Source organism: Seriola lalandi, unplaced genomic scaffold (genome assembly GCF_002814215.2).
Source record: "Seriola lalandi dorsalis isolate HSWRI2012SDOR001 ecotype SW California unplaced genomic scaffold, Sedor1 jcf7180002054694, whole genome shotgun sequence".
Classification (NCBI taxonomy): Eukaryota; Metazoa; Chordata; class Actinopteri; order Carangiformes; family Carangidae; genus Seriola; species Seriola lalandi.
The window spans coordinates 1,884,674-1,911,773 of record NW_019525247.1 but is presented as its reverse complement, the minus strand read 5'-3'; the positions used below and the strand labels follow the sequence as shown (position 1 = coordinate 1,911,773).

Here is a 27,100-nt window from a genome sequence, read left to right as displayed (position 1 = left end):
TGAGGAACTATGCGCGTTTCCTCCGCAGGAACCAGGGTCTCGATTTAGTTCCGGGGGTAATTGATCGTCCCCCAAAAAGGTACCTGGTCAAGGGGTAGTACTTTCCAAAGGTTCAGGAACTTTGGGGGGTGTGGCCTCCAGTGCTGAACATTTCTGACTGGTTGAGTACTCGCTGCATTTTATTTCACCCGCGATGTTTAAAAGGCCACAGTGAGCGAGAGAGCAAGCAAACACTTTTTCCACACCACGAAACGGGTCCGGGAGAAGGTTTCAAATGTAATCCCAGAGGTTTCACATGTAATCCCAAACACATGTAATCCCAGAGGTTTCACATGTAATCCCAAACACATGTAATCCCAAAGGTCTCACATGTAATCCCAGAGGTCTCACATGTAATCCCAAACACATGTAATCCCAAAGGTCTCACATGTAATCCCAGAGGTCTCACATGTAATTCCAAACACCTGTAATCCCAGAGGTTTCACATGTAATTCCAAACACCTGTAATCCCAGAGGTTTCACGTGTAATCCCAGTGGTTTCACGTGTAATCCCAGAGGTTTCACATGTAATCCCAGAGGTTTCACATGTAATCCCAGTGGTTTCACATGTAATCCCAGTGGTTTCACATGTAATCCCAGTGGTTTCACATGTAATCCCAGAGGTTTCACATGTAATCCCAGTGGTTTCACATGTAATCCCAAAGGTTTCACATGGGAATTTACATGGGCTTCACACATTACACCACGGAAATGTTCCAAAACCACATATTTCCCATGTGCCAGCATGTGTTCCACACATTTCATATGTGATTTTTTTTCACATGCAATCCTATAGGTTTCACAAGTAATTTCATATGTTTCACATGTATTCCCAAAGGTTTCACATGTAATCCCATGTTATCCAATAGATTTTACATGTAATTCCATAGGTTTCACATGTAATCCCAGAGGTTTCACATGGGAATTTCCATGGGCTTCACACATTACACCACGAAAATGTTCCAAAACCACATGTTTCCCATGCGCCAGCATGTGTTTCACATATATGTTTTCACATGTTAAAAAAATCACATGTACATGTAACCACACGGGATTTTGAAAGTGTGAAATTCATGTGGTTTTTCTGTAAGAGCCTCTTAGCTGCAGGGTTGTTTTCAGTTTAATAGTTTTTCCTCCAGCCCTGTCCAGTTAGAGAAAAAAAGAAAGAAACATCCTTCCTCTTATCAGAGAAAAGTTGTTTGCTGCTACAGTCTTATTGGTCTGGTATGACGAGTAGTTTACAGTAGCTAACGTTACTCAATGCTAGTAAATTTTCATAAACATTTCTCTGTTAATTGTCTACTTTTGTCACTCTACTGCACAGTATTCACATTTTACTATTAACCATTTAGTTTTCAGCATTATCCTGCACAGTGGTGGAAAGTATGAAGGTATTTTTGGCGCAAAACAAATGAGCATCTGTGACAGTGGAAAGTGGGAAAAAAGTAGTTGTATAAAATAGCCACACATGTATCAGTAAATTTGAGGTGACAGAGACAAAATGCTGTCGGAGTTGCATACTTATATATTTTATTATATTGTTTTCTCTTCCACAAACACAATACAACAGTGGGCAAAAGTTTTCCAATCCCTGAACAGTGCCCGCAACTGGTTCAACAGACACACAAATCACTTTGGCTGCACATTTCATAGAGATATGTGGTGCAAAAATCAGAGCGCGAAGAACTTGTCATTTGCAAGTGAAAAAACAGCATTTGCAACTCGTAGCGGAAGATTCCAGCAGTTGTAGTTATTGACATACTGATTTGCAGATGTGCAAACTTTGTCCATGCCTTCACATCATTTGATCTGGTTTATGAATGTGTTTTGCACATTCACTGGTAAATTCACTGGTAGAAAAAATACAGTTCATGGTTTATTAATTTTGGATTTGTAAAACAGGATTTGTGCTTTTGCATTGAAGGGTTTGAGAAGGTGTAACTGTTGTGTTGTGTTTGTGGAAGAGAAAGAATCTGCAAGTATGCAACTCCGAGAACATCTTTTCTCTGTGACCTCAAATTTACTCATTCACACATTTGTGACTGTTTTATTAACTAATTCCACTGACACAGGTGCTCAGTTGTTTAGTACCAAAAATACCTTCATATGGAAAGTAACTGTACTTTTCTTACTGATACATTTACTTTGAGTACTATTTGAGTATTTCCATGTTATGCTGCTACAAACATAATCAACAAATACATGATGACACATTATCAGTAGTAGCTACCCAGAGTAGTTACCCAGCAATGCACTATGAAGTAATTATAATTAGCCCAAACTTTACCAGTTGCAACATTGAAGTGATAATTACCCACTGATCAATAATCATAACCCACTGGTGCATTATAGAGTACTTTTGCACAGTGATTACTTTTACTACTTAAAGTATATGTGTATACTTATACTTCTGCACTGAAGTAAAAATGCGAATGAAGGACTTTTACTTGTAACATACACTTAGCAGTTTATTAGGAAGGCCTAGCTAAAACTGATAGAGTCTAATCCAACAGAGCGGTGCTCAGGTGTTTACACACAATACTGTAAAGTGATTGGAGCAATATTAGGGTTTTAGTTTGTATCCTATAATGTCACATATTCCACCTTCTTCAGTGTGTGTCCATGAAGTGACCAGGACAGTACTGTCTGCAGAGTGTGTCCTCTCCTCCTCTTCCTCACTGTTGCTAGACTCTCCAAACACGTCTTTGTGTTTAGAGACTTGAGTTGCTGACTCCAGAACAGTCCTGGATGTTGACCTGACGCTGATGAGGCTGAGCAGGACAGATACCTCACATCCATGAAGCAGCTTCATACAGTGGATCCAGGGAGAGGACGGACAGGACACTGCAGGTCTCCAGGTCCCACAGGCTCAGTTGTCCTGGAGGATAACAGCAACATAAAAAATATATAATAGACCTGCCTCTAATAAAAGTCTGTTATGTTCTGGAGTTGAAGTAAATAAAGTCTAAATATTGTGGATACCAGATGGAAGCTGTGCTCTGTGTGAGAGACACTGTCTCTTCTAACTTTCTCTCTGAGTGATCATGTTACCGTAAATACAGCTGAAATCACAGCTCAGTCTTTGTCTTTCATTTATGTGTTTGGTGACCTCGTCAGATGATGTCACAGCTATAAAATCAGGATTTGACCGTAGGTCCAGGCATGTACTAGGTCTTAAGTTTTTACTTTGTAGTGTATTTTTGTAACTTTGCATGAAACAGCTCTGGGGATGCACTCAACATCACAGAGAGATAGAACGACAGAGGGATTTTCTCTTACAAAAAATTGTTGTGTTACAGGGGGCCACAGTGCGTGAGGTGGACAGGGTTTTGGCCAGAAGGTCCATCTCTCCAGGTCCACCATGATGACGTGGCTGGAGCTGCTCTGCTGGGGGCGTCCTGCTGGCCTCAAGCTTCATGGATACCATGTAACTGCAACGTCGCTTGTTTGCTTTTGGTTGTAGAACTTTTTTCATGTCAGACCCCTCTCTCTCTCTCTCTCTCTCTCTCTCTCTCTCTCTCTCTCTCTCTCTCTCGCTCTCTCTCCCCTAAATCATTTTTTAAAAGACTATTTTTCCTCCATGTTGAGAATTTGTGCTTTTCTGGATGTAAACCTGTTGAAACTGATTGTTCATATAGTTTATATGATTATTTTTTGGACGATGAAATACTGGAATAAATGTTGGTGCATTTCAAAGCCTCCAAAATGTAATGTAAATGTCATTTCTGCACATGACTCATGATGTTTATTTGTTATAGATCAGTATACTCAGTGTATATGTTGTATTAAAGTGTCATTGATCTGTTTTTGGCCTCCAGAGAGCAGTGACTAGACATTAAAACTAACTCACAAATAACTCACTCATCACCCTCCTGTCTTGTTTCTTCTGAACTTTTACTATGGGCTCAGGTCAGGGCAATCTTTGCAAATCACCATAGCAGCAAAAGTATGTATGTGATGTCAGACATCTGCCTTCTCCCTCTCCTCTCTTGTTAAAGTAAACCTTGGTAAAGTTAAAATCTCAGCTGAACACAGCCTGGCGGCAGTTGGTTAACTTTGACGTCATCAGTCTCTATATCGTTAATCTATCAGGCCGACATTGTCGAGTCCTTAGCTAAATCACCCTGAAGGCTATTAAAAGCAAATAGTGTCTGTGGCGCTGCAGCTCTGTGTGAACTATTGCCATATATCAGAAAAATAGCTGCTCACAACGACTGCGAAGCTTAAGCACCGGCTCTGTCAGGAACATTGTGATCAATTGCAGAATGGCTGCCGAAACAGAACTCTACTTAGGTGTGTCATGCAGGCCTTGGTGGCAGTGCAGAGCGCTTTAGTGGGTTGCTAAGTCACTTTGAACAGAAGTCTTTAAATAATGCTATACATCACAAACAGTTTGGAACCAGCAGGGAACAGTGAATGTGGTAGAAGACAAGAGATGAGATAATTAGAAGAGCGCCAGTCAACCCTCAAATGGTGGAAAACAACATTGAAAACATGATGCAAATATAACGCTTGTGTTTGTTTCATGTATTAATTTGAGGAAGGTAATTACCTCTTCAGGTGAAGCTTGACTGGATGTTTAAATCATAATTTATTTCCCAAATGTTTCCATCAATTCTCAAGTCAGAGATATCTGTGATTTTAATCTTGGTTACGTTTTATTGGTCGTCCTGTCAATGACATCATATCCTCTATGATCATGTGTCAGTGTTGTGTTAGTCTTACAGAAGCTCAACACTGACTTTTATCTAGTTTTAAGCCACATACATTTTTTCACCTTGGTGGTTTTCACTCTATATTTGAACCAGATGAAGGATTTTAGTCGTCGGACGTCTGGATCTGAAGTTATCAGAGAAAAAAGCTGAGGAAATGTTAGACAGCTCAGCTCCCAGCTGCTGGAGATGTCCTTTTAAGGTGAAACTGCTTTATTTGGTGTTTCTACCGGTTTTAATCAACTGGTGTGTTTGTTATGGAGAGGAGGACACCTCTGTGGATAATTCAGCTGCTGGTAAAAACCTCCTGAACGTCTGGTTCATAAGTTATCAGAGAAACAAACCGAGCAAATGTTAGCTACAGCTCGGCTCCCAGCCCCTCCCTGATGCACTGTGTCTACCGCACAGTGCCAAAGAAAAACAGATTTTTGATATGAAACTGAGTTTCACCAGTTTAGGTGTGCATGCCTCTGTGGGCATGTATTAACCAAAATCTGAATTGCCATATTGATTGGTGCAAGTGGCCTATCATATATTTGCTCATAGCATTCCAGATTAAACTCCATGGAGAAACAAGCCCATAGGTCGTCTGTGCAGCAGGTTATTATGACCCATAGTTAGGTTTTGTTGCTAGGCGACATCTAGTCATAGTAGTTATGATCGAAGCAAGTGAGGAAGTGTGGCAATGTAGTATAAAGAGAGACAACGTCCACGTCAGGAGGAGGTTGTGGATAGATGGGTCAATGTTTCTTTTATGAATCACCCTTTGAAAAAGTTTAGCACGTTGTTACTATTGTAACTATGACAAAAAAAGATCGCCTACTGTTAAGGAAGAAGTTATTTTAACCCAAACCACAATCTTTTCCTAAACGTAACCAAGTAGTTTTTGTGTTCCATACTAAACAATCTCAGATAATCTCATGATTATCTTAATCATGGTGAATATGAATGTAGACAACAAAATCAGACCAAAAACATGAGCAGCTTTCTTTTATTAGCTTGCAGTTACACATAATGCAGTCCATGCTGATTCACACTGTAGGTTGAATGGGGTAGGTTGATGCCATCATAGTGTGCTTTAGAAATGTAGAATCTGCATGTCATCTCTGACCAGTATAGAAATACAAACATCCATGTGTCATTTCAAATGTGGCTCTTTTGGCAGAGGATGGATGACTGATCTGAGACACTGACACTAAGGCCCATCAACACTAAAAGTAAGACACGTATAGGCAAGATTTGTTATCCCCAACGATGTAGTCATGTGAAATCACACTAAACCTGACAGAGCTCTTTAAACACCATCACTTTATTGAACAGTTTTATTATTCAGAAAATAGACAAACTTTGAGTTTTCAACACTCCATGACCATAAATCTATCAAAACATCCGCATGATGCTTGTTTAAGGATAAAGCTGAAAGATATCGTAGCATTTAGCGGTTTGCAATTTCTCTGCAAATAGGCTGTAGACACATTAGCTGTTGCTTTGGGAGCAGGAAACTTTTGAGTTTTCTGAGCTGGACCACTGAAATGAGCAGGTAGGCCTACACCTAGCAACGAAGTTTTAGGAGCAGTGTTTGCTGTCTATGTCAATCTTGCCACTAACCGCTAAGTATTAACACATTAACTGCTGATTTGGGAGTGGTACTTGGGCAAGGGTTAGGGTAAGGGTTACATAGACCAAGGAAGCATGATTTTGGACCACTGAAATTAGCATGTCTAAGTAATGGGGTATTTATGACTTTGAACTTTGAATGGAACACATTGTACAGTTATTGTGCTGTAAACTAATTTGGCAGTTTGATTTCTACTACAATTCGAGCAATAACTACCAAGAAGCTTGGTGTGGTTTAATGAATGACGAGGGTCAGTGAAGTGTGTCGGGATGAATATTGAGTTTTATGCCAGTAGTCTGGGAAAGATATTTGGATTAGACCGTTTTACTTCAACCTAGAAACAATGACGATGATTATCATGCTGGGAACAAAGGTCATGGGACCAGCACTGGGAACACCTGCTGTATTTATTCAAATATATGTCCGTTGGTGGTGCATCTTGAGCGGGGTGGGAGTCCAAGCAACTTTATGTAACGTAGAAGTGCTCCGATCCGGAGAACACTAGATAACAGTAGACAACACAATTGTGAAAACTTTTGTTCCCATCAAACATTTGTTTGGGGAGATGTTGATAATTGTGGTGGAGGGTTTTTTTACGATCCTTGACAACAACATTGACTTAAAAAAGCAATGCCTGGACAAAGATATCTGAGATTGTAGGTGTTCCAGGTGAGTGGGTGAAGTGTAGCCTATAAAATATTGTGTGAAAATAATACTAACTAGCACCAAAGCATGCAAAACAGCAATCCGACCAAACTTGCTAGTCGTCTATTTCACCTACGTCAGAGCACCCATGAACTTCAACAGTGTCCCAGACGGTTCAGTCTGAACGTACAGTAACTCTCAGCTGGAGTGCTATATGTGCATGTGCAGCTGCTGCATGGAGTCCAAACACAGGGCTGTTACAGAAACGGATGTATGTAAATATAAAAGAGCATAAGACCATAATTACTCTGTGAGCATCATAAGTAACAGTGCAGCCATGGAGGATTACCATAAGTGCAGACATTTACTTCACGGTGATTGGCCAGCGGCTGCGGAGGTGACTCCACCTTCCACTTTTAAACATTTTTGTTTCCAACCTGGTTGCATAGCACGTCTTAAGATCTAGTTCTAAGAGACCAGGACCTGGACCTTAGTCCTGTCTGATGATGTTGTTATAGCAAAACTGTGCATGTTTATTTTGCCTGACAGGCTGGTATTGTGGGATGTCTATGGACTTCTCAACCATTTTAGATTTATAGCCCTATTGTTTTTATAGCCTTTATCCATGTTGTGTTGCAACAGTGCAACTCGACAATCACAGCCCAACCTGATACACAGTTCTCTGCACCCACATTTAGCTAGTGAGAAGCTAACAAGGCATCTAGGCTGGAAGTAGACAAAATATAGCATGCATTCAAAAAATATGCGAAGAAGCTCAGAAGAAAAGAATAAAAGCACTTTGATATTCATACAGGCTTCCTAGTTACAACAGCTTCTCTGATGAGATGATAACATCAGATCTTTTATCTCCTCTCCCTTCGATTAAAAAGGCCTCATGTCCTCATGCTAACTAGCTAGTAACAAGAATATAGCACAAGTAGTTTAATTAGCTAAGTGGGTAACAGCAGACGGACTACCTCAGGTTCTGATGACCTAAGTTGCTTCAAAATCAATATCTGCTTATTGTTGGCATGAAATGGAACGATGAAAGACAGCAACTGCAGAAGGTGCCTATTTTGTTGTATAATTATTATTATCAGGAGGAAAGTACTTTTTTGTATCTCAACATAACAACATAATTATCCTGTTATCTGGAAATAACAAAGCTTCTTTTCTCATTATAATGACTTTGTTAATCAGAGATCAGATGTGCCAAGCCAGTTTGCAGATGGGAACTTCTAGTGCTGTAAAGTGGAAATGTCAGGACCATGCATTGATGAATGCATCAGAGAATATTTCAATATTTCAATCAAGGGCAGAAATGACATACAAGATCATTTTCAGATCAGTCCTCATCAGCTAACGAGTTACCAAGGACTGTTGCTAAGGAGTGTTACTGCGACTTAGTGTATGAGGTTCAGTCAAAAGTGTTTTCTACTTATAATATCTCATTATCTCAGGGTAACAAAAAATCATTTTCACATATTACTTTGTTATAACGAGATAACGAAATGACTCACGTGTATGAGGTCAAAATCGTTTTCTCCTGATCATATCTTGTTATCTCGGGATAATGAGCTTTGTTATCTTGAGATAACAGGATAAAAAAATATCTGCGAGTATGGCCTTTCTCAGCTTCCGTAGATGTTTTCAGGGGCTGAGTGATTTTCAAATGTTAGACATGACGCTGCTGCTCTGAATTTTACAAACCAGGTCAAAACCTGGAAAAGAATGAAAAAATAAAAATGATTATCTTGCTGTACGTATACACTTCTGTGCATCTGAGCCTAGATTTTTGTATTAAAGGAAAACAAAAAAAATTTGAAAATATGCACTGTAATTAATAAATTAAACTAATAAATGTCAAACTATTCCTTTAACAGCTGAACAAACATACCCAATGGTTTTCATGTCTTTCAACAAAAAAAGTTTAGAACCAGCTGAATTTAGTTTCACAGATGAAAGCTTGCCACGCATCCGTGTCACAGCTGCATTTTAACATAATGTAGAGAAAATAAAATAGTGACAAAAAGCACATAGAAAGACACACTTTGATTATCAGATTATTGACATATAAATCCATCAGCTGACAATTAAACTGGTCTGGTTTGTGAAGGTACAATCAGGGGCATCTAAATACACTGTAAGTTTTCCCCACGCTGCCTAAACACAAACTCTATTTATGATTATTATACTTTGCAATGATTTGGTTCTGAAAAAATGTCCTCAAATTTCACAGTGTTCATTGACTTCATGAGCTGTCCAGTCTCTGTAGAGTCTCCTGCAGCCAGCGGTCACCACATCTTTAACATACTGCCTCATGCAACTCGGTGAAAAAACTCTATATGTTTGGCACAGTTTAAATATACAGATAGTTATACAAGCAGTGCATCATGGGACATTTAACAACAGCCACACACAAAAAAAAATCATTCACTTCAGAGATTTAACATCTAATCAAGAAGCAAATAAAGTACAGAGGAATTTATATTTTCCTTTTTCGCAGTCTATACACACACTTCAAAAAAACTGTATCCGCACACACACACACACACACACACACACACACACACACACACAAAAACACACACACACACACAGCTCTTTCCTAGTGCATCTTTGTAAGAAAGAACACACTCTTATTCAAAAGAAAACTGACTTTTATTAATCTTGGCACAATTTGAGTAAGAGGGAAGCACTTCAGTTGTGGTTGTAAATGTCTGACGTCGTTTTGTGATCATCTTGGATAATTTTCATGGAGGCTGCTATTGCTGATGTCTGAGCTTGGATGGATCTGGTTGGATAGTTTTCCTGTCTCGTGGTGGCGGTGCTGATACATGATGGATGGTTTTCTGCTTTACATCCGTTGCAGCGCGGCACTTTCTCTGCACCTCTGAGCCAGCCAGAGGCTAAAACTGTGAGGTTTCGGTGAAGGAGATTGCATCTGTCTTGTCGACGGTGAAACCTCCATTCACGTACGATTTCTTCTCGCACTCCTCGTCATCCAAGGTGGCTTCCAGAGCGAAGGGGTTGGCGACGTCCACGTCTGACGTCAGATCCATTCTCTCCAGTTCCCTCTTGGAGAGTTTCTGAACGATGCTGGCTCCGTAAGCGTCACCCAGCACGTTGATCATGGTGCGGAACCGATCCCTGAAACACACCACTCACAATAAAGCCACAGCAGTGGTCTTGTTAGAATTTAAACTTTTATGTAGGAAAGGTAGGAAACTTACAGGAGCCAATCCACAGCCACTATCAGAGTGACATCACTTGCAGGTAATCCTACGGCTGTTAAGACTATCACCATGGTGACAAGGCCAGCGTTCGGGACTCCTGCTGCCCCAATACTGGCAACTGTTGCTGTTATACTGAAACAAAGAGACACAATGTCACAAATCAGTGGTGTGCAGAGCTGAACAATCAGCTTCATCCTGTTAACTTCTCTGTTCCGGACGCACACGACCCACATACTGAGCAGAAAGGAGCTGCTCTACTCCTCTGTTATTACATATACATATAGATATATATACTATATATGTATATGTATATACTGTATATATATTCTGTCAGAATCTCACAGCAGATCTCACACAGAGATGATAAGTGTAATTAGCTTGTTTACTTGCTGCTGCTGCCTCTTAACACTCAGGAAGACTGTTGAAGTAATTTTCTAATGCGCAAATTTTGTTTCCACATGCATCTGTGTATGAGCTTAATGCTTCACTATCATAACTGATCTCAGAAGCTGAGTCAAGGACAGCCTGACGAGCTGACTTTGGCTGTAGCTAGAGCCAAGGATTCTTCTCGATGCTGCCCCCCTCTCTGCTTTACAAACCTCTGCCTTTGTCAACTGCACACAGCCACACCCACGAAAATGACAGAAACGATAAATACAATGGCTGCTAGTCAAGCTAGCCGACTGCAGTCACAGGTGGGCAGTAAATTACATAATGGATGCAAACTATACACTAAATAAAGTTGGACGTAGCCTCCATGACGTCACTCACAGGTTTCTGAAGAACGATTTTGAAGCTCGGAGTCAGCTGCTGCACCGTCGCCATCTAAGGCAGTGTCTGACTCCGCCCCCTAACTCCCAGCTAATCTAAATATGGTCAAAGGGGTGGAGCATGTGTGGACCTGAGACTTCGGTGTATGCCGGTTTGTGACAAGCATATGCTCACCCACCTGTCACTCAAAGAGACCACACCATAAATTCTACAAAATTTTAAGCCTTAATAAAATGTAACCAGGTGAGTTATATGAACAGTTGTCATGAAGGAGGAAATTAGCTCTAGAGACCAAAACTGTTTTCGTACCAGGATGTTTATTTCTGCTGTAAAGTTGGACATTTTAACATGGGAGTCTATGAGGATTGACTCACTGTTGGAGCCAGACTCTAGTGGTCATTAGAGGAACTGCAGGTTTTGGTTCTTCAGTTTTGGCTTCATGTTTTAGCCTTGAGGTTGATGCTTGATGCGAACAGGCATCCGATCCTTTATGGAACAGAACGCTGTCCTGAGATCAGATGTAAGGAGAGATATTGCTTCCACTTTGGTATTGTTCTAATTCATGTGCATTTTTAGCTTTAACTGGTCGTATGTTTCTTGCCTTGCTTGCCCTGAAAGCATGCCACTGTCATAAATATTCATCCTAATAACATGCAGAAAAGAAACTACAGCACACAGAGAACATTGCACATCGGTGGCCCCAAATGTCAGCAAGAAACTCTGCAGAGCATCAGATAACATTAGTTAGCTGACTGTGAGCATGACGGGCTGTTACAGAGGTTCAGTGGTATGGGACAAAGTTCTAACACTTGATCTTGTGGAATACAAAACAAACAAAAAATAACACAGTTGATACATAAAAGAAAAGAATAACTAAAGAAAGATATGCACTATATGAATATATAAATGGAATATGTAAATATATGAAATGAAAGCAGATGGAGCTGCCTGAAACTGGATTCTTTTGTTGACATGCGCACAGAAAGCTGTAAATCCCCTAAATCTAAAAGAAATCATTTACCAGCTCCTTCTGTGACAGCACAGTCACATACTAAATGTATTTTTTACAGTCTCATTTTTATTTCAGCATTTCCTGTTTGGAGGCTCCAGATTAGATTCAAAATGTGAAAACCTATTTTGTTTTATTATATAAACGTGTCAGAAGATGTGGTATCTGATTTCAACGCCTATCAAATCCATATGCTGATAATAGGAGCGGTTGAGAAAGCAATCGGTGTAAGTGATTTATAAAATTGTATTATTTACAGCCTCTCTGTTTTATATCATAACCTGCCTTTATAACTAAATTGTACCTGATGGTAACAATCTGGCCCACATCCAGAGTGTAGTCATTCAGCTGGGCGATGAAGATGGCAGCCACCGCCTCATAGAGCGCTGTGCCATCCATGTTAATGGTGGCGCCCACTGGGAGGACAAAGCGAGTGATTCGCTTGTCTATGCGATTGTTCTCCTCGGCACAGCGGAAGGTGACGGGTAGAGTGGCAGAGCTGGAAGACATTCATCACACTCCGTTGGCTTTGTTACTCTGATACAGTGGTTCCCCTGCTGCCCTCAATTTAAATATAGAACTATTTATACCTCGCTTTAACGCAACACATTCATGAATAGCATCAGTGTTGAAATACACTGAATATAAGAAGGAGCTCGGAGGATTCTGACCTTGACGAGATCATGAGAGCCGTCACCAGGGCCTGAGCCATTCCCAGAGTGAATGTATACGGGTTCTTTCTCACGATGATGAAGAAGATGAGTGGCAGACAGATGGTGGAGTGGATAGCTAGACTGAGGGACAAAACATACAGAATCACAGCAATTACTATACAGTATATAACAAGCACAATAATAGACTTAGAAAGAAATAGATTCTCCCCATGTCTCTATAATCATCACACCTTTAAAAGTGCTTTTGTTTGGATATCATATTATCAACTACTCAGTCATTTGGTTCAATTTTAACAGATAGATAGATATTTGAAAGACAGTTTCAGTGTTCAACTCAGACCTCATCAAAATGGTATTGATCATCATTTATAATTACGCACACACAAACTTCACAAACACTTTGTAAAAACTAACCTCTCTGCAGTTTTTATTTAAGCCTTATTTAGGCTTTGAAAAAACAGGATCATTCTTGGATTGTGTTTAATGCAATTAGCCTCAATCTTTTTCTTGCCTAAGCACATTTACATTTTTAACAACAGGTGCATCATTGACTTTTCTACATGTGAAAATTCCAACAACATGCACAGTACACACACTTACATGTGTAATGAATGGGTTTTCATTAAGACAGTATTGTTGGGGTGTCTGGGAGCTGAGACACCACAGAACGACAAAGTCTGTCTGTCTTTTATTTCATGTCTCTATGCCACTGTCTCTGTCCTCCACTGGTGTCCTTGGTAAATGGTAAAGTGCAACTTGATGGTGCATTACAGACAATGCAACAGTCATCTGTAATTATCATTTTTTACACTTAATTTAGCAAGAAAGGCAGAAATAAAATATGATTATAGAGTGAGAAAATAATCATTTTTGGCACGGGGGTATAATGTTCACAGGTGTGATCAGTCTGTAGTATTAGTGTCGGTAACATTTCTCACAGCCGTGGTGATGTTTTTGATCAGTAGCCGCATTTCTTTTGCAGTTTTACGCAAAATAGAAGCGATTTTAGAAAGGTCAGCAAAACACAATAGTAAATGTTCTATGTTTCCACTGATGTTTTGTGAATGAAACTGGGTTTTCTCTTCTCGTGATATCATTCCAATTAAACATGGTGACGACAGATTTCCGGCATCTGCCTCTCTGTTGGACCTGGCTTCCTAGGGCCTGATACAACAGGCGCTGCCACTTGAATGTGAAAATACTTTTTTTCCATTTCAATTTTGTGAATACTGCTTTATGGAATAGTCTGATACACCAGAGTGTATACATTCTTTTGGGACATTTGAGTTTTTTTCAAAATCCATGAGTTTCCATTACTTTTACATTTGCAATTCCAAATTGCACATTAAGCAGGTTAATGGAAACGCACCCGGAAGTAATGACCAAGTCATAATTACTGATAAAGGGCCTTGAATTGAGGGATAAAGACACAATGGTCAGTTGATTGAAGTACACAGTCCTTCTAAAGGGCAGATTTGAAGAGAGTCGTCTTCACTTTGACACCCAAAACCAGAAGATTTGAACATGGTGTAAAGAATAAACCTGACGTCATCACAGGAAGGATCCGAGCCTTGGACTAACCCTGAGACCCGACTAAAGGGGTTTTACTGTAAACTCTTTAATGGTGTGTCACTTAGATTTAGACGTGTGAGCAAAGCTTTCATTACTGTATCTGCAGGTTGAGCAGTTTTAAATGTCCTTGGCCCTTATCAGTGCCCACACAGAGCTCAGCTTTTACTGTATGACTGCGAGGGAAAATTGGCCCAAATGTCAACCATAAATCCTGGTGTCTGGAAACAGGCAGATACAGAGTAATGGGACAACTTACCCACTCAGCACCGTCACCATGTAAAGACCCATCTTCCTGAAGATCTCCCAGTCTTCCACCTCAATGATCTTAGCAGCAATTAGGAACAGGATCCCTATTGGCATGTAGCTGAAAAGACACAAGTAGTCTGAATGATCTGGGGTATATAGGCTAACATCATAGCTAATACTCTGTATTTGGATATCAGCTGGAATGATAAGTTGATTAATTTATTTAGTTAATTAACAGCAACAACTTTTATTGATCATCTAAGTCATTTTTTAAAAACAGGAAAACCAAAGGTGCCAATTTGCTGCTTTTCTTAGTCTTCTATGATGGTTAAATGAATCTATTCAAGCTTTGAACTATTGAATGGCCAAATTAACTCATTTGAATATGTGAGTTTGCTTCTGAGAAAACTGATGGACATCTTCTATTTGACATTTTAAAGACCCAGTGATTATTCTAATTTGGCCGATATTACCAAACCTGGTCTTAAGGTTTCTGGTTTTATTGCATTTAATTTATTAACTTTTCTTCTTAGGTCAGGTTTTGTCATTTTCTGATGTAATTTATTAAGAAGCTTCTCTCTTTATCTCTGTGTCATACTGTCCATGTCTGTTTTAGCTAAGCTAGGTAACAAGTGAGCAGTGGTAGAAAGCAACTAACTTGCTTTTACCATTCAACAAACATAACCAAATTGTTATTCTTGTAACCATGACAACAGAGTTTGTCTAATCTTAAGGAAGTAAACCAAACCACCACCTTGTAGTTTTTGTGCCTAAACCTAACCAAATCGTGACTGTTCATTATTGTAACCTTGGCAACAAAGGTCTGGTACACTGGTAGTGACACTCGACTGTGGGTCATATCAGAGGGTTAACAAACCACCTGTGTTGGTTCAGGTTGGAGGAGTTGATGAAATTTTTATATTGTGTCATTATTACTTTTTACATAAATGATCTGAATGGCTGTTCCAGTATTGCAGATGAGACAGTTGTGAGATGTATATAGTGTCACATGCTAGCACTTTACGCAGGAGAGATATAGCTTATTGGCTAATTAGTCTGAGCCACTGTACTATGTGTTGGTGGGCTACTTGTGGCTTGGCCTTACGGCCACCATACATGTATACCTGTAGCTTAGCATTTTATACATACCACATAATTATCTGGACAAGCTTCATAGTTGCTTCATTCAGGGCGTCAAAAAATTCCAGCAGGATTCGTCCCTTTTCACCCATCTTCCCAATGACAAGGCCAAAAGCAACACAGAACACTATGAGCCCCAGCACGTTGATTCCATCCGAATATGTCCCGATGATTTTATAGTCCTTAGTGATGTTCTGCCGAGAGAGGAAGCATTCAGTTAGCTAATACCAGGCCACAACGCTGCTCTAACCACCGTATTAGCTAATTCTAAAGATCCACGATCTTTTCCCGAACCTAAAGAAAAAGTTTTTGTGCCTAAACCTAATAAATCCATTATTATAGTAACCATGGCGATGACAGTCTGGTACGCTGTTGGCAATGCACTCTGTATGTTTATCATTGTCATCATTACAATAAAGTCTGGTACACCTGTTGCCATAGTGGCACTATTTGGGGAGACACTTGGATCAGAAGCTGGTTGACAGGTGCAGAAACATGAACTGTAAAGTGGAGCTGATGAATCAACAAGGATTTACTGTCATCATGTAAAGGTCAAACCCCAGCAATCATGTTAATGCATCTTCCCAACATAAGACACTGGTGAACTCTGGTGCAAGTGTAGCTTTGCTTGTTTGACAAACAAGACAATACATTGACACCGTTAAGATAGTGACTGCTGTGGATGACCGGCATAGAGTAACATGCACACTTACCTCTACTGCCGCCATGATAGAAGTTGTGAGAGGAGGAATTGTAGTCGTTTCAGCCGAAACCTTTGGAGGCTCCAGCTCTTTGCGCTTAGTCTTGTACTAGTGTGATTGGTCACATTTCACAACATCAGAGTTACTCACATGGCAGCATATACTGTACTCACCAGACCCTGACACAACATTGTAAAATGCACAGGAAGTGGAACAGGACTGAATGATGAACGTGCAGCGCCTCTTACCTGCTGAAAACAAGCCTGCACCAGATTTTCTGGAAACATGTTTCTGTTGATGAAAGAGACAAAATCGAGGGTAAAGGACGCAAAAATAATGATGTGTACTACAATCCTTTCTTGAGAGTTGAGTCATTGCCACGACTCTTCATGCAGAATCCAGGAGGGAATGATTTTTATATTCACAAAGACTGTGAATGTGGGTAACAGATGTCTCCCCTCGGGATGGCAAGATGTTGTCAACAGAAAGTTGTGGGGGAACAGGATTTTCAGCACATGCTGTACATTGTTTTCAACCAAATTAATTGCCTTCAATTGAAGAAGCTGAAGTTTGGATATATCAGCCTCAGAACTCTGAACTTAAAGCTACAAACAAAGTACTCGGATCATCGTACAGCGCCTGAAAAACCTCTTGCTCTCAATTTTCTCATTCTCTCAACCTCTGAATTTTCCACATTAGTGTAACCTTTGGAGTTGACAGGTCCAGCAGCATTTCCAAAGGTCTTCCTTTTAGGCGCTGGAAAGCTCCGGAGTCGTGGACGTCAGTTAACAAGTTAACGTAGCAGAAGTGACTCGTTTTAAAACTGAAATGTGTTAGTATGGACGTAGCCTGAGGCTCAGTGTCTGTGCTCATGTCTTCCATATCACCAGCTTCACTTTGAGTGAACACAGACTAACGTTAGTTGAAAAAGGTGGAGGCATGTGACTGAACATGAGATAGTGTTTTTTTTAGGAGGACAGTTCATGAACACAGAATTGAGGAATGTATAAACCAGTGCTTGAAGAAGATACTCACCTGTGCATCAGCCAATATAAGCAAAACATGATTAAATTCTAGATTTCTACAGTGAATATAGAACGCTAAGATACTAAAGAATGGCAATACTATTGTTTGCCTTTTCCTAATGAGATAGTGACTTTGAGAGAGAGAGACAGGAAGGAGAGAGAGAGGGAATCACATCCAGAAAACAGCAGGGGCTTGATTCTAATCTTGGCCGCTGCGGTAAGGACTGAACTTCAATAGTACGCGCTCGATCCTCCTGCTATAGTGTTGCTTTAATGTGTTGGAATGGTGTGGGATGCTTTTCACCCTGCCTTTGACTGTGGCCATGTGTTACAAGTAAACACACTTTTGCGGTGTGGTCACTTTACGTTCATGAAAAAACGGGAAGCTTCAGTCACATGACCGGGAGTTCACCTGAGGAGATCCAAGAGTGTGTCAACTGTTGTGACATTTGGCGTGGTCCCGGCTCTGTCAATGTGCTCAGCTGTCTGAGAGACTCCCGGTTTGATAGTCATCACCAAAATGATTCCTGCAACGGACGCAGACATGTTTCAACATTATCATCATGGACCACATGATTCCATTGAAATGACTTCTTCACTGTAAAGCAAAGGGGAATTTAAATGCAGTGTTACTGAGAGTGTAGAAAGGCTTGATAGAGCTCACCGAGAATAACTGCAATGATGGTGGTTGAGAAGTAATAAACAACAGCTCGCAGACCGATCTTTCCTGACACCTCAGAGTCCAGGGCTGCGACACCTGAGCACAAAAGCACAACGTTTAATTCAACCACTCTACCAACCGCTAGCAAGTATCAAAACACAAGATTTGACCTTTTATCACTTCAAGCTGACTTCAATGTTTAGACAGGTGATGAGAACATGGACACAAGTCTTTAGCATGATGACTACACTGTAACAGCAGCTGTAAAGTTGAATTATTTTTTTTTGTAGATTGTTCAATTGTTATAATTGTAATACATGTTATATAAAAAACAGCTGGGTCTCTGTTTGATTACAGATAAAAACGATGCTTTATGTCTTGAACAGTCATGACCCAATAGGAGGAAACCCCACTCCCACTCCACCAACCTACTCTGAAGTAATGATTACATTAGTTCACAAAGGTTAAAGCTCCATACAGTCTAAAGGTCTCTGTCTATATGTTGTTTGATTATAGATCAGGTCCAGGTTCTATAGTAATACTGTGAAAGTATCAAAGCCTCAGTCCACAGAGAAATGCACACAGCCTGTATTCAGAAACTGAACCTTAAAACCAGCCGTCAGGACTTCTGGAACTTTGTGATGTCACAACAAAGCAGTCACCGCTGTCAGTCACGCCCCAAGCCCGGCCCACCTGGACCCACCATCCGACCTTGCGGGATTTGGTTTCTCTGAGTGTTTACCTAAAATCTGCTATATTTTTATTGGATCACTCAGAAAACAGTCAGCCAATCAGAAGAGAGGCTCAGAGCCTCCTCTCTTCTGATTGGCTCACTGACCTGTTGTTACTGGAGCTCCTGAGTGAAGCCTGAGAGAGGAGATGTAAAACTACACTGAGATGGTTTTTGGTTCTTAAAACCACAAACACATCTTTTATGGATCAACACTTCAAATAAAACACAGGAGAAGAGGAAAATACTGTTCCACCTCACAGGGAGAGCAGCAACCAATCCTGATACATAAAACAGGGCTTCCCACATTTATGAACAGGTATGATACACTGTAGGAAACAATGATTCATAGGTAGAGAAACTCTAGGGAAATGCAGATGGGAAAAAGAAATCCCAGTAACAATAAGCAATTCAGGAACTGATTTTATGGGCAAACAGCAGAACAAAATCCCCTGATGGAAATGTCTTGTTTTATATCACACAGTGAATAGCTGGCATCACTAAGCTATATCCAATTATATTATCAATATAAAAGTATTTCGTCCTGAACTTCTCTCCAAAGGTTTTAAATCTTTGGACATTTCCAAAACATGGATGTAGTCATATAGAGAGGGGAGTGTGGGCCCAGCCTGCCTCAGTGATGGTGTACAGTGCAGTCTGGAGTATTTTAAACTGACTCTCTGTCATGACCTCCAGCTCTCATCATCTGTATGCTGCTTTAAATCCTTCTGCCACTGTTTTCTCATGTGTTCTGCACAGTAATACTGTTCCAGGTTAAAGGTTTCATACATATGTAAATGAATCTGCTGTGTGGGGATCCCTTCTAAAAGGGATTTTATGGTTGGATTGTAACATGTCTTATTTGTAAGAATCTGAAAAAATAAGACATTGTATTGTATATTGTATTTTCCTTTCAACTTTTCAAAGGCCTGCATGTGTCTTCCTCAAAGAGCTTTACAAACTGTCAAATTCCAAACACCAGGTCCTGACAGGAAGAAAGAACATCTAGTGTTAAGACTTCCCTGTTTCTGCAGCAACAACATGGCTGATGTTCAGTTTCACTGGCTTTCCAAAAGAAAAGTGGGTAATTACTGAAGGACTTTCTTCCCTTGATATTGGAGAACCTCCTTTTTACAGAAAATGTTTTGTTCTCATCTACTACTACTACTACTACTACTACTACTCTTATCTACTTATTTTCTTGAGTATCTAACTAGTTATGTAAACAAAGTCATATAGACTAATGTTCTGCCTGTACCCTTTGTGTGCTGTATATCCTACTGTGGACAAATCTTTATTCCCAAGCCTCTGTATACTGGCCCCTACTAACCCTAACCCTGTAACACACTTTGTATTTTGGGACATCCCTGGATGTTCTGTAGGACTGTCTTTTCCTTTAAGTATGAAATGTGAAACATTGTGTATGTTTCTTGGATGTTGTGTGATCTTTATTGTAAGTTTTGCCTAATAGGCTATTTCTTATTGTGTAGCAGTGAGATGGTGGTGGTTTACATAAGTGTTTGCTCATGAACGACTAATTTGTTGTTCCGTTACTGATGTCATATATATATATATATATATATATAATACACACAATTTTACAATTTTATCCAATGTTATAAAAAGATACAAAGACTGAACTAATTCATTTTCATCAAAAAGCCTCCCAGCCTTTATAGCTACTATTATTCTGATGTTGATTGATTGGGCGAGTCAAACACTTATAGGTTTATTGCCATATTCATATAGATGCTGTTTTAGTGCCTTGTTGTGACTTAACTTTCTGCGTCTTTGTTTTTTTGGATATATTTTATGAATTTTCTCTACTGCTTTTAATTCCTTCTGTCTCAAAAGTAAAGTCTTTATTCCTGTTGAACAGATAAGAAATAACTGAGTCCTCTTTACATTGCAGTCTAACATAGCAGCTCAAGGTTCCTCCCCATTGTCATTTGTTTCATGAAATAAATGAATCTCCACCTCCATGTTCTTTCTAAAATTCTTATCGTTAAGTAAATGTGATGAGGAGATCTCCATCTTTAAAGACACTTTCTAAATCCCCCGTAAACCAGTGTGCACTGAGCCAATACTGCAGGAATCTATTAATCCAATAGACTGCATGTGGACAGAAAAGAAGAAATCTTTTCGTTGTTTTTTGAATTCTGCTCAGTTGTTTTGGGGCCAGGCTAAAGGAAAAAGAAATCTGCCATTTTACATGATGACTGTTCAGTTTAACAAACAGGATCATCTTGAAGCTTCTGTTAAATATTCCATATAATTTTTCTTCATGTTGCAGCATTGAGATAAGAATCAGCTGCCTGACTACATTCCAGCAGGCAGAACTGATCTGCTGCTGTGGATTAGTCAGAGCAGATGTAATGCAGCTCCTAAATGACATTCAACTGTCACCTGGAGCATCAGTTATCTGCTGTCTCCTGGTGTATTTTGTGAATGTTACTAAGTGTTTTGGCAGAACTGAGACATAATCAGATGGATTCTTACGTTGCCTTCACTGCCTACAGACTGTAGGAAACTAACACGCTCTGACTGTATCTCATTAGTCATAAATGTATTTTGTGTAGCTGTAGACTAATCTAGCTACATACAATACACTCTTTGTCTTTCAGTGTTATTTACTTTTGACATAGCTAGTTAAGTGCTAATTATCAGATGCTGCAAATGTGCGACTGCTATTCAAACTTAATGTGACTTATTAACAGTGAATCTCGTTTCATTGACGAATTGTTTGGTCATTAAAATGACGTAAAAATAGTAGGCTTGGGCCGATATTCAATAATGTTGAGTATCGCGATATTTTCTGCCATGTGCAAAATATTTCATTATATTGAATTTGTTTTCTTTCTTTCTTTTTATTTTTTTGCAGTTTCTGCCCTGTGGCTGCTGAGTCCGACCCATTTGCCTACTTTATTTACTGTATGTTGGCATTTGACAGTGGCAGCATCACTTCTACCAACATAAAACGCAATAATATAATTATATATTGTAAAAAGAACACCTCAAACATGAAATACAACCTGCAATTATATCACATATCACAATATTTGGGCTACACTGTATTAAGATATCACATTTTTGATATCGACCAAGCCTATAAAATAATGAAAGATGTGCATCACAACATCAAGTTCCCAGAGCCCAAAGTCACATTTTCAAATAGTTTTTTTTTCAGTTTAGCATCACACAAATCAGAGAAAAGCAGCAAATTCTCACATTTTAATGGTTTAAGGCAGGAAATCTTCCCTACATGACTGAGTGATTATCAAAATTGTTGCCAAATACTAACTAACTGTCTCAGCTCTCCTGTCCATTCACTGGTTACTCTAACCTTAATAATATTAACGAATGTACCAGAACACAGATTATGACCAATGACAATATTTTAGTTTTAGTGTTTTAAGTTTATATTATCTGCACATGGCATCAAGTATTGTAGGGTATTGTTAGGGTTAGACAACTAAACATTTGGAAAATTTAAACGACAGACTGTGACAGCACCAGACTTGGGCCAATATTCTTTGATATCGAATATCACAACATTTTCTACCATATGTAATATTTTTCATAATATCTGAGTTTTGATTTGATTTTTCTTCCAGTGTTGCCATTTTGAAGTTTTGCGCAGTATGTCCTGCTGCTAAGTCCCAAGCTGATGTCACTGCTTTGCTTACTCTACATTGAACCTTTGCGTGTGACAAATAAAACCCTGAAGTTCTGTCGGGCAGCATTACTTATACCTGAAACATGGAATAATGATAATTATTAATAAAAAAGAAATGTATTACAAAAAAACAAAAACAAAAACAAAAAAAAAAAAAAAAGCGATAATATTGTATATCGCGATATTTGGGGTGGACAGTATCAATATTACATTTCAGATATCGCCCAAACCCAGACAGAACAAGAGCTACTCTGCTCTTCTGCTTGAGTCAGCTACACTCACGCCCATACATCGCCCTGATGCCAACACTCCACCTCGATACCTTAAAGCCAGTCTACATCAAATTGGCTCTGAATGTTGGCCATGGACATCAGACATGCAATACAAACAGAATCTGTAAAGATACTGGGCTGGTACCTGCAGGAAACTGATTAACCTCAAAGCTATATTCATTTTACTGCATATAGACTTATTGATTTTCTCTGATGCTGAGGTCAGAGTCACCTGTTATCATGCTGGAGATGATGAGAGGGAGGATGACCAGCTTCAGCATCCGCATGAGGATTTCTCCCGGGAAACCGAAGTACTGCTTGTGGAGATGGGAGAGGGAGGCATACTCTCTGACCACGACACCCAAACTGATCCCTGGAAGACCAGGACAGAGACAGATAAAAACACAAACAATTGAATACATGTAAAGTCATATAAAGTATCATCGTCATCACTCCCCCCTCCCTATTTCCCAGCTATAAACACCACATTTATCCCACTCAGCGATTTCAGTGATCTGTCTTATCCACACACAACAGACCAGCATTAAAGATGCCTGTAAAAGACGGGATGACACAGCAGATTGTAGCTGATGACACCACCACACTGACCCGCTCTTTACCATGTACCTCACTCACACACTCCCCCAGTGTTTCAGGTGTAGCCGGCGGTAGAGTGTTCACTGGTAGAGCTGTTGAGTCCAGGTCTCTGTATGTAAACCTGCACCACTGACACATTTTACACTTTCAGTTTGCTGCAGTTTGTGTTTGTGGGCAGGAGCAGGCCATGCTCAGTGGTACACAATCTTTTTCTTTCATTTTTATACCTGCTGTAACTGTCACATGCTAATAAAGTAAAATCATTAATATAAGTTGAATTTCATGGTCACACAAAAGGATACTTCAATTAAATATTCTTAAGCTTGTGGCTGTAACATCAAATGTGAGGTTTGTAAGATTTTGAAATCATTTCTGTTTCTATATATCAGACCTGTACTTCTATCAAGTGGACCCAAAGGAAATAACCTCCTGTTTCATGAGTGTGTCGAGTGTGTTAAGTAGAGAGCCTATGGTTTATGAGACAGTGGACCCTTGGGTAAGTAAAACATCCCTCCACAAGTCCAACCGGGCTACAAACTACAAACAACGGTCAGTTGTGTGTCTTTAGGGTCATTTTGCATCAGTTTGTGGTTGTTTTGCGTCTCTTTGTGGTAAATTTGTATCTGTGTGTGGTGGTTTTGTGTTTTTTGTAGTCGTTTTGGGGCTTTTATAAAGTTATTTTTAGTGGTTTTGTGTCTGTTTGTAGTGATTTTGCATGTGTTCGTAATAGTTTAAATGTCTTTTAGTGACACTTTGCAGGTGAAGCACAGGGCCCCCTCCCTACCTGACAGGACTTAGTCATCCTAATATTTGCTGTGTCTCAATTCGCACACTTCCATACTCACACACTTTTAAGTGCATGAGTGCGTTCACATTGACAAGTACCACAACATGCAGTCAACTATAAGTACCCAGATGGTTCACTCAAAACAATCAAGTGTGTAGAGTGTAAAATGATGGGCACTTCTCACCCTCAACGGTTGCCACCAACATATTTTCAAACTTGTGAAAATGGCTACACATGACACAGGAAAATAAAACGTTAATTTTGAAGTTAAGTGCCTTTAAGTGAGCAAAGGCAGGTGACAATCGTGGTCACCTGTTGTGATCATCATTTTCGGTGAGTAGACAACAGCAGTTTTATTTGTTTATTTGTTTTAGTTTTATTTGAGACAACACTATCCTGTCGCAATTCATGCACTTCACCAGTAAGTGTACTGAGTACACAGTGTACTATACATGTGAGTGTACTGAGTACGCAGTGTACTACATGTGAATATACTGAGTATGCACTGTACTACATGTGAATATACTGAGTATGCAGTGTTCTACATGTGAGTGTACTGAGTACGCAGTGTACTAAATGTGAATATACTTTGTGCAGTGTACTACATGTGAGTACTGACTGAAGGATCCAATTTCAGACAGAAATTGTTTTCTCATCACCTCTACATCCCTTTCATCTATTTTTTTTTTTTAATAACCTCTGGTTCATGTTCATCCTTCCTCTCTAACCTGACCAGTCATGGAAGTCACACTCTGTATTAGTTGGTTTAAAATAGCACATATAAAACCTCAAACACACAACACAAAATAGTAGAAGCTTTTACTGTTTTTGCATGGAGCTGAGGAACATCAGTTTGTCTAAACTGCAGCACCTGCCTGCAGCTCTAAAACCTGCTAGCTCTTATTTTTGGGTGCTTTGCATCAATCACAGTGTCCTTCCTGATTTCACAACTGCAGTGACTATGTGATGATGGCAGTCATAAAGACTCCCAACTCAATTTTATGACAGGATCGGAGCAGGAATTTTATTTGCCTTTCAATAAACTGTTTTGTAGCCTAAAAAGAAAACAGCCTTGGAGAGGCTTGGTAGAGAGAAGGAGGTCATCAAGGTAAATGAACAACTGGGGAGCTCAGACTTTATTGCTGCTGTGTAACCGCTGCAACATGACACATGTCCATGTTTCTTGGAGAAGGAGACATTAGTTAGTAAGCTAATTTATGTCAGAGATACAGATATTTCTCTCAAAAACATGTAATATACAGCACCGATATGTGTCTGTAGCAGACAATCATGCATTGTATTTTACTTCATGAAAAGTGTTGCTACAGTTGAGTGGAGCCCAGCATTTCAACTTGCTGGGAAATACACTTGTTTGCTTTCTTTCTGAGAGTGAGAGGAGAAGATTTACTCTAATATCTGCGTGTTAGATACAGAGCTAGCAGGGAGGCATTTAGCCTAGCGTAGCATAGAGTGAAGGCCCTAACCCTGTCTGAAGTTCAGAAATAAACCTACCAACACCTCCAGAGCTCACTGAGACAAAAATATAAAACACAATTTGTGATTTTAGTTAGATGCAAACAACAGCTAAACCCAGTGACTCTGTGTTGTTGTCAGGTTTGATGCCACTGAGACCAAAACCATCACCTGTGCTACAGTCAGAGACACAGCAAAGACATAACAAACCTTTGGAAAAAAAATTCTTGCTTTTACATTTCTTTTTGTGTACAAATGAAACAGATTTGGACAGAGCAAGGCTAGCTGTGTAAGCTAGGCTAACCACATACTGCCTCCAGCTTGGTACGTAACACACTAGCACAAGACTGATGTTCATCTTCGAATCTAACTTAGAAAAATAAGATGACATTTCCAAAAACGTTGAATTATTTCTTTGATATACATGAAATCTGAATTTGTGTAATAACATAAGCTATTAACAAACATTTAACATAGGACACACAGCTCAGGTTAATTAGTCAAAATAAAAATAAAAATCATTTAATAACTCAATTAAAGGCATTTTAACCATTTTCTGTTTTAGGCAGCTGCAGATGGTATGTCCTGTACATAGTCTCTGCTCTGCGCTCTCAGTGCTGGGACTCCTCACATAGACCCAGCATCAGCTGTCACTTCAGTCTGGTCACGTTTGACTGTCTGAGACATGTCCAGACAAAACTGCTCTCTGCCTCTGGGAGGACAGAAGCTACGTCTCCTATAACACCACACTCAGTACCCATCCGCCATTCTTTTATAAAATATAAATATGAAATACAATGTGTGTACTGTATTCCTTCACATACATTTAACATCTCTGTTGCTTTGGAGTCGAGCAGTGCAACGCTGATGCACAAGAGGCTGATTTATTTCAGCAGTGACAGGAGCAGAAAGCAAGACTGAATGGTAAAACAAAGAGGCAGGGATGGATGTGCAAACAGCAGTAAAGATAAGTAAAAGAAAATGGCACCACTGAAGGTGAAAGTGTCTCATTCTCAGTATACATGAGCAGACATGAAGGGGCTTCCACATACCTAGCAGCACTGATAAAACCGTGGCAATCAGAAGCCAATTCCTCTTCAGCAAGCCTTTGAAATTCACGCCTCGTCGCTCTTTGTTGCCCATCATGTCCATGGTGTTGCTTTTCCTCCAGAAAGGGGAGAAACAACAATGGTCCCCACGGAGACACAAAAGACTCCTGCAGCCGGGATGTCAGGTGCAGCTGAGGCAGAGAGGGATGGAGGAGCAGCTGCGTTGCTACAGCAGAGAATGCAGCCGTCAGATGCTGCTGATAGTCAGCACTGGTGTGAGGGAGGGAGTGTGTGTGTGGGGAGAGAGGGGGAAGGAGGGAGGGAGGGAGGGAGACAGTCGCCTTCTTCCTCCACCACCCTTCCCCCACACAGTGGTAGGTAGAGGAATTAGGAATAAAAAAACAGAAATTTCCCCCCCTGTGGAAACAAATGTAAGAATCCAGGGCAACATGATGATGACATCTGTG

At 39.9% G+C, this 27,100-nt stretch overlaps 2 protein-coding genes across 2 annotated transcripts in view; one reads left to right on the top strand and one right to left on the bottom strand.

Moving 5' to 3' along the window:
• spata6l (spermatogenesis associated 6-like) overlaps positions 1–3,895 on the top strand; it is a 14,848-nt gene extending 10,953 nt beyond the window's left edge. The window contains 1 exon segment of the mRNA XM_087178644.1: positions 3,339–3,895. Coding sequence (XP_087034770.1) covers positions 3,339–3,404 — 66 coding nt within the window. The 3' untranslated portion in view covers positions 3,405–3,895.
• Positions 3,896–6,044: 2,149 nt separating this feature from the next.
• On the bottom strand, positions 6,045–26,908 carry slc1a1 (solute carrier family 1 member 1). Its single transcript, XM_023423898.2, has 12 exons — positions 26,637–26,908; positions 22,960–23,100; positions 18,053–18,145; positions 17,801–17,915; positions 16,612–16,654; positions 16,376–16,471; positions 15,672–15,856; positions 14,533–14,640; positions 12,702–12,824; positions 12,335–12,529; positions 10,248–10,382; positions 6,045–10,164 (listed from the first exon to the last, which is right to left on the bottom strand). Exons 1-12 carry the CDS (start codon positions 26,734–26,736, stop codon positions 9,924–9,926), a joined length of 1,575 nt encoding a protein of 524 aa, XP_023279666.1. The 5' UTR covers positions 26,737–26,908; the 3' UTR covers positions 6,045–9,923.
• Between the last annotated feature and the right edge of the window lie 192 nt (positions 26,909–27,100).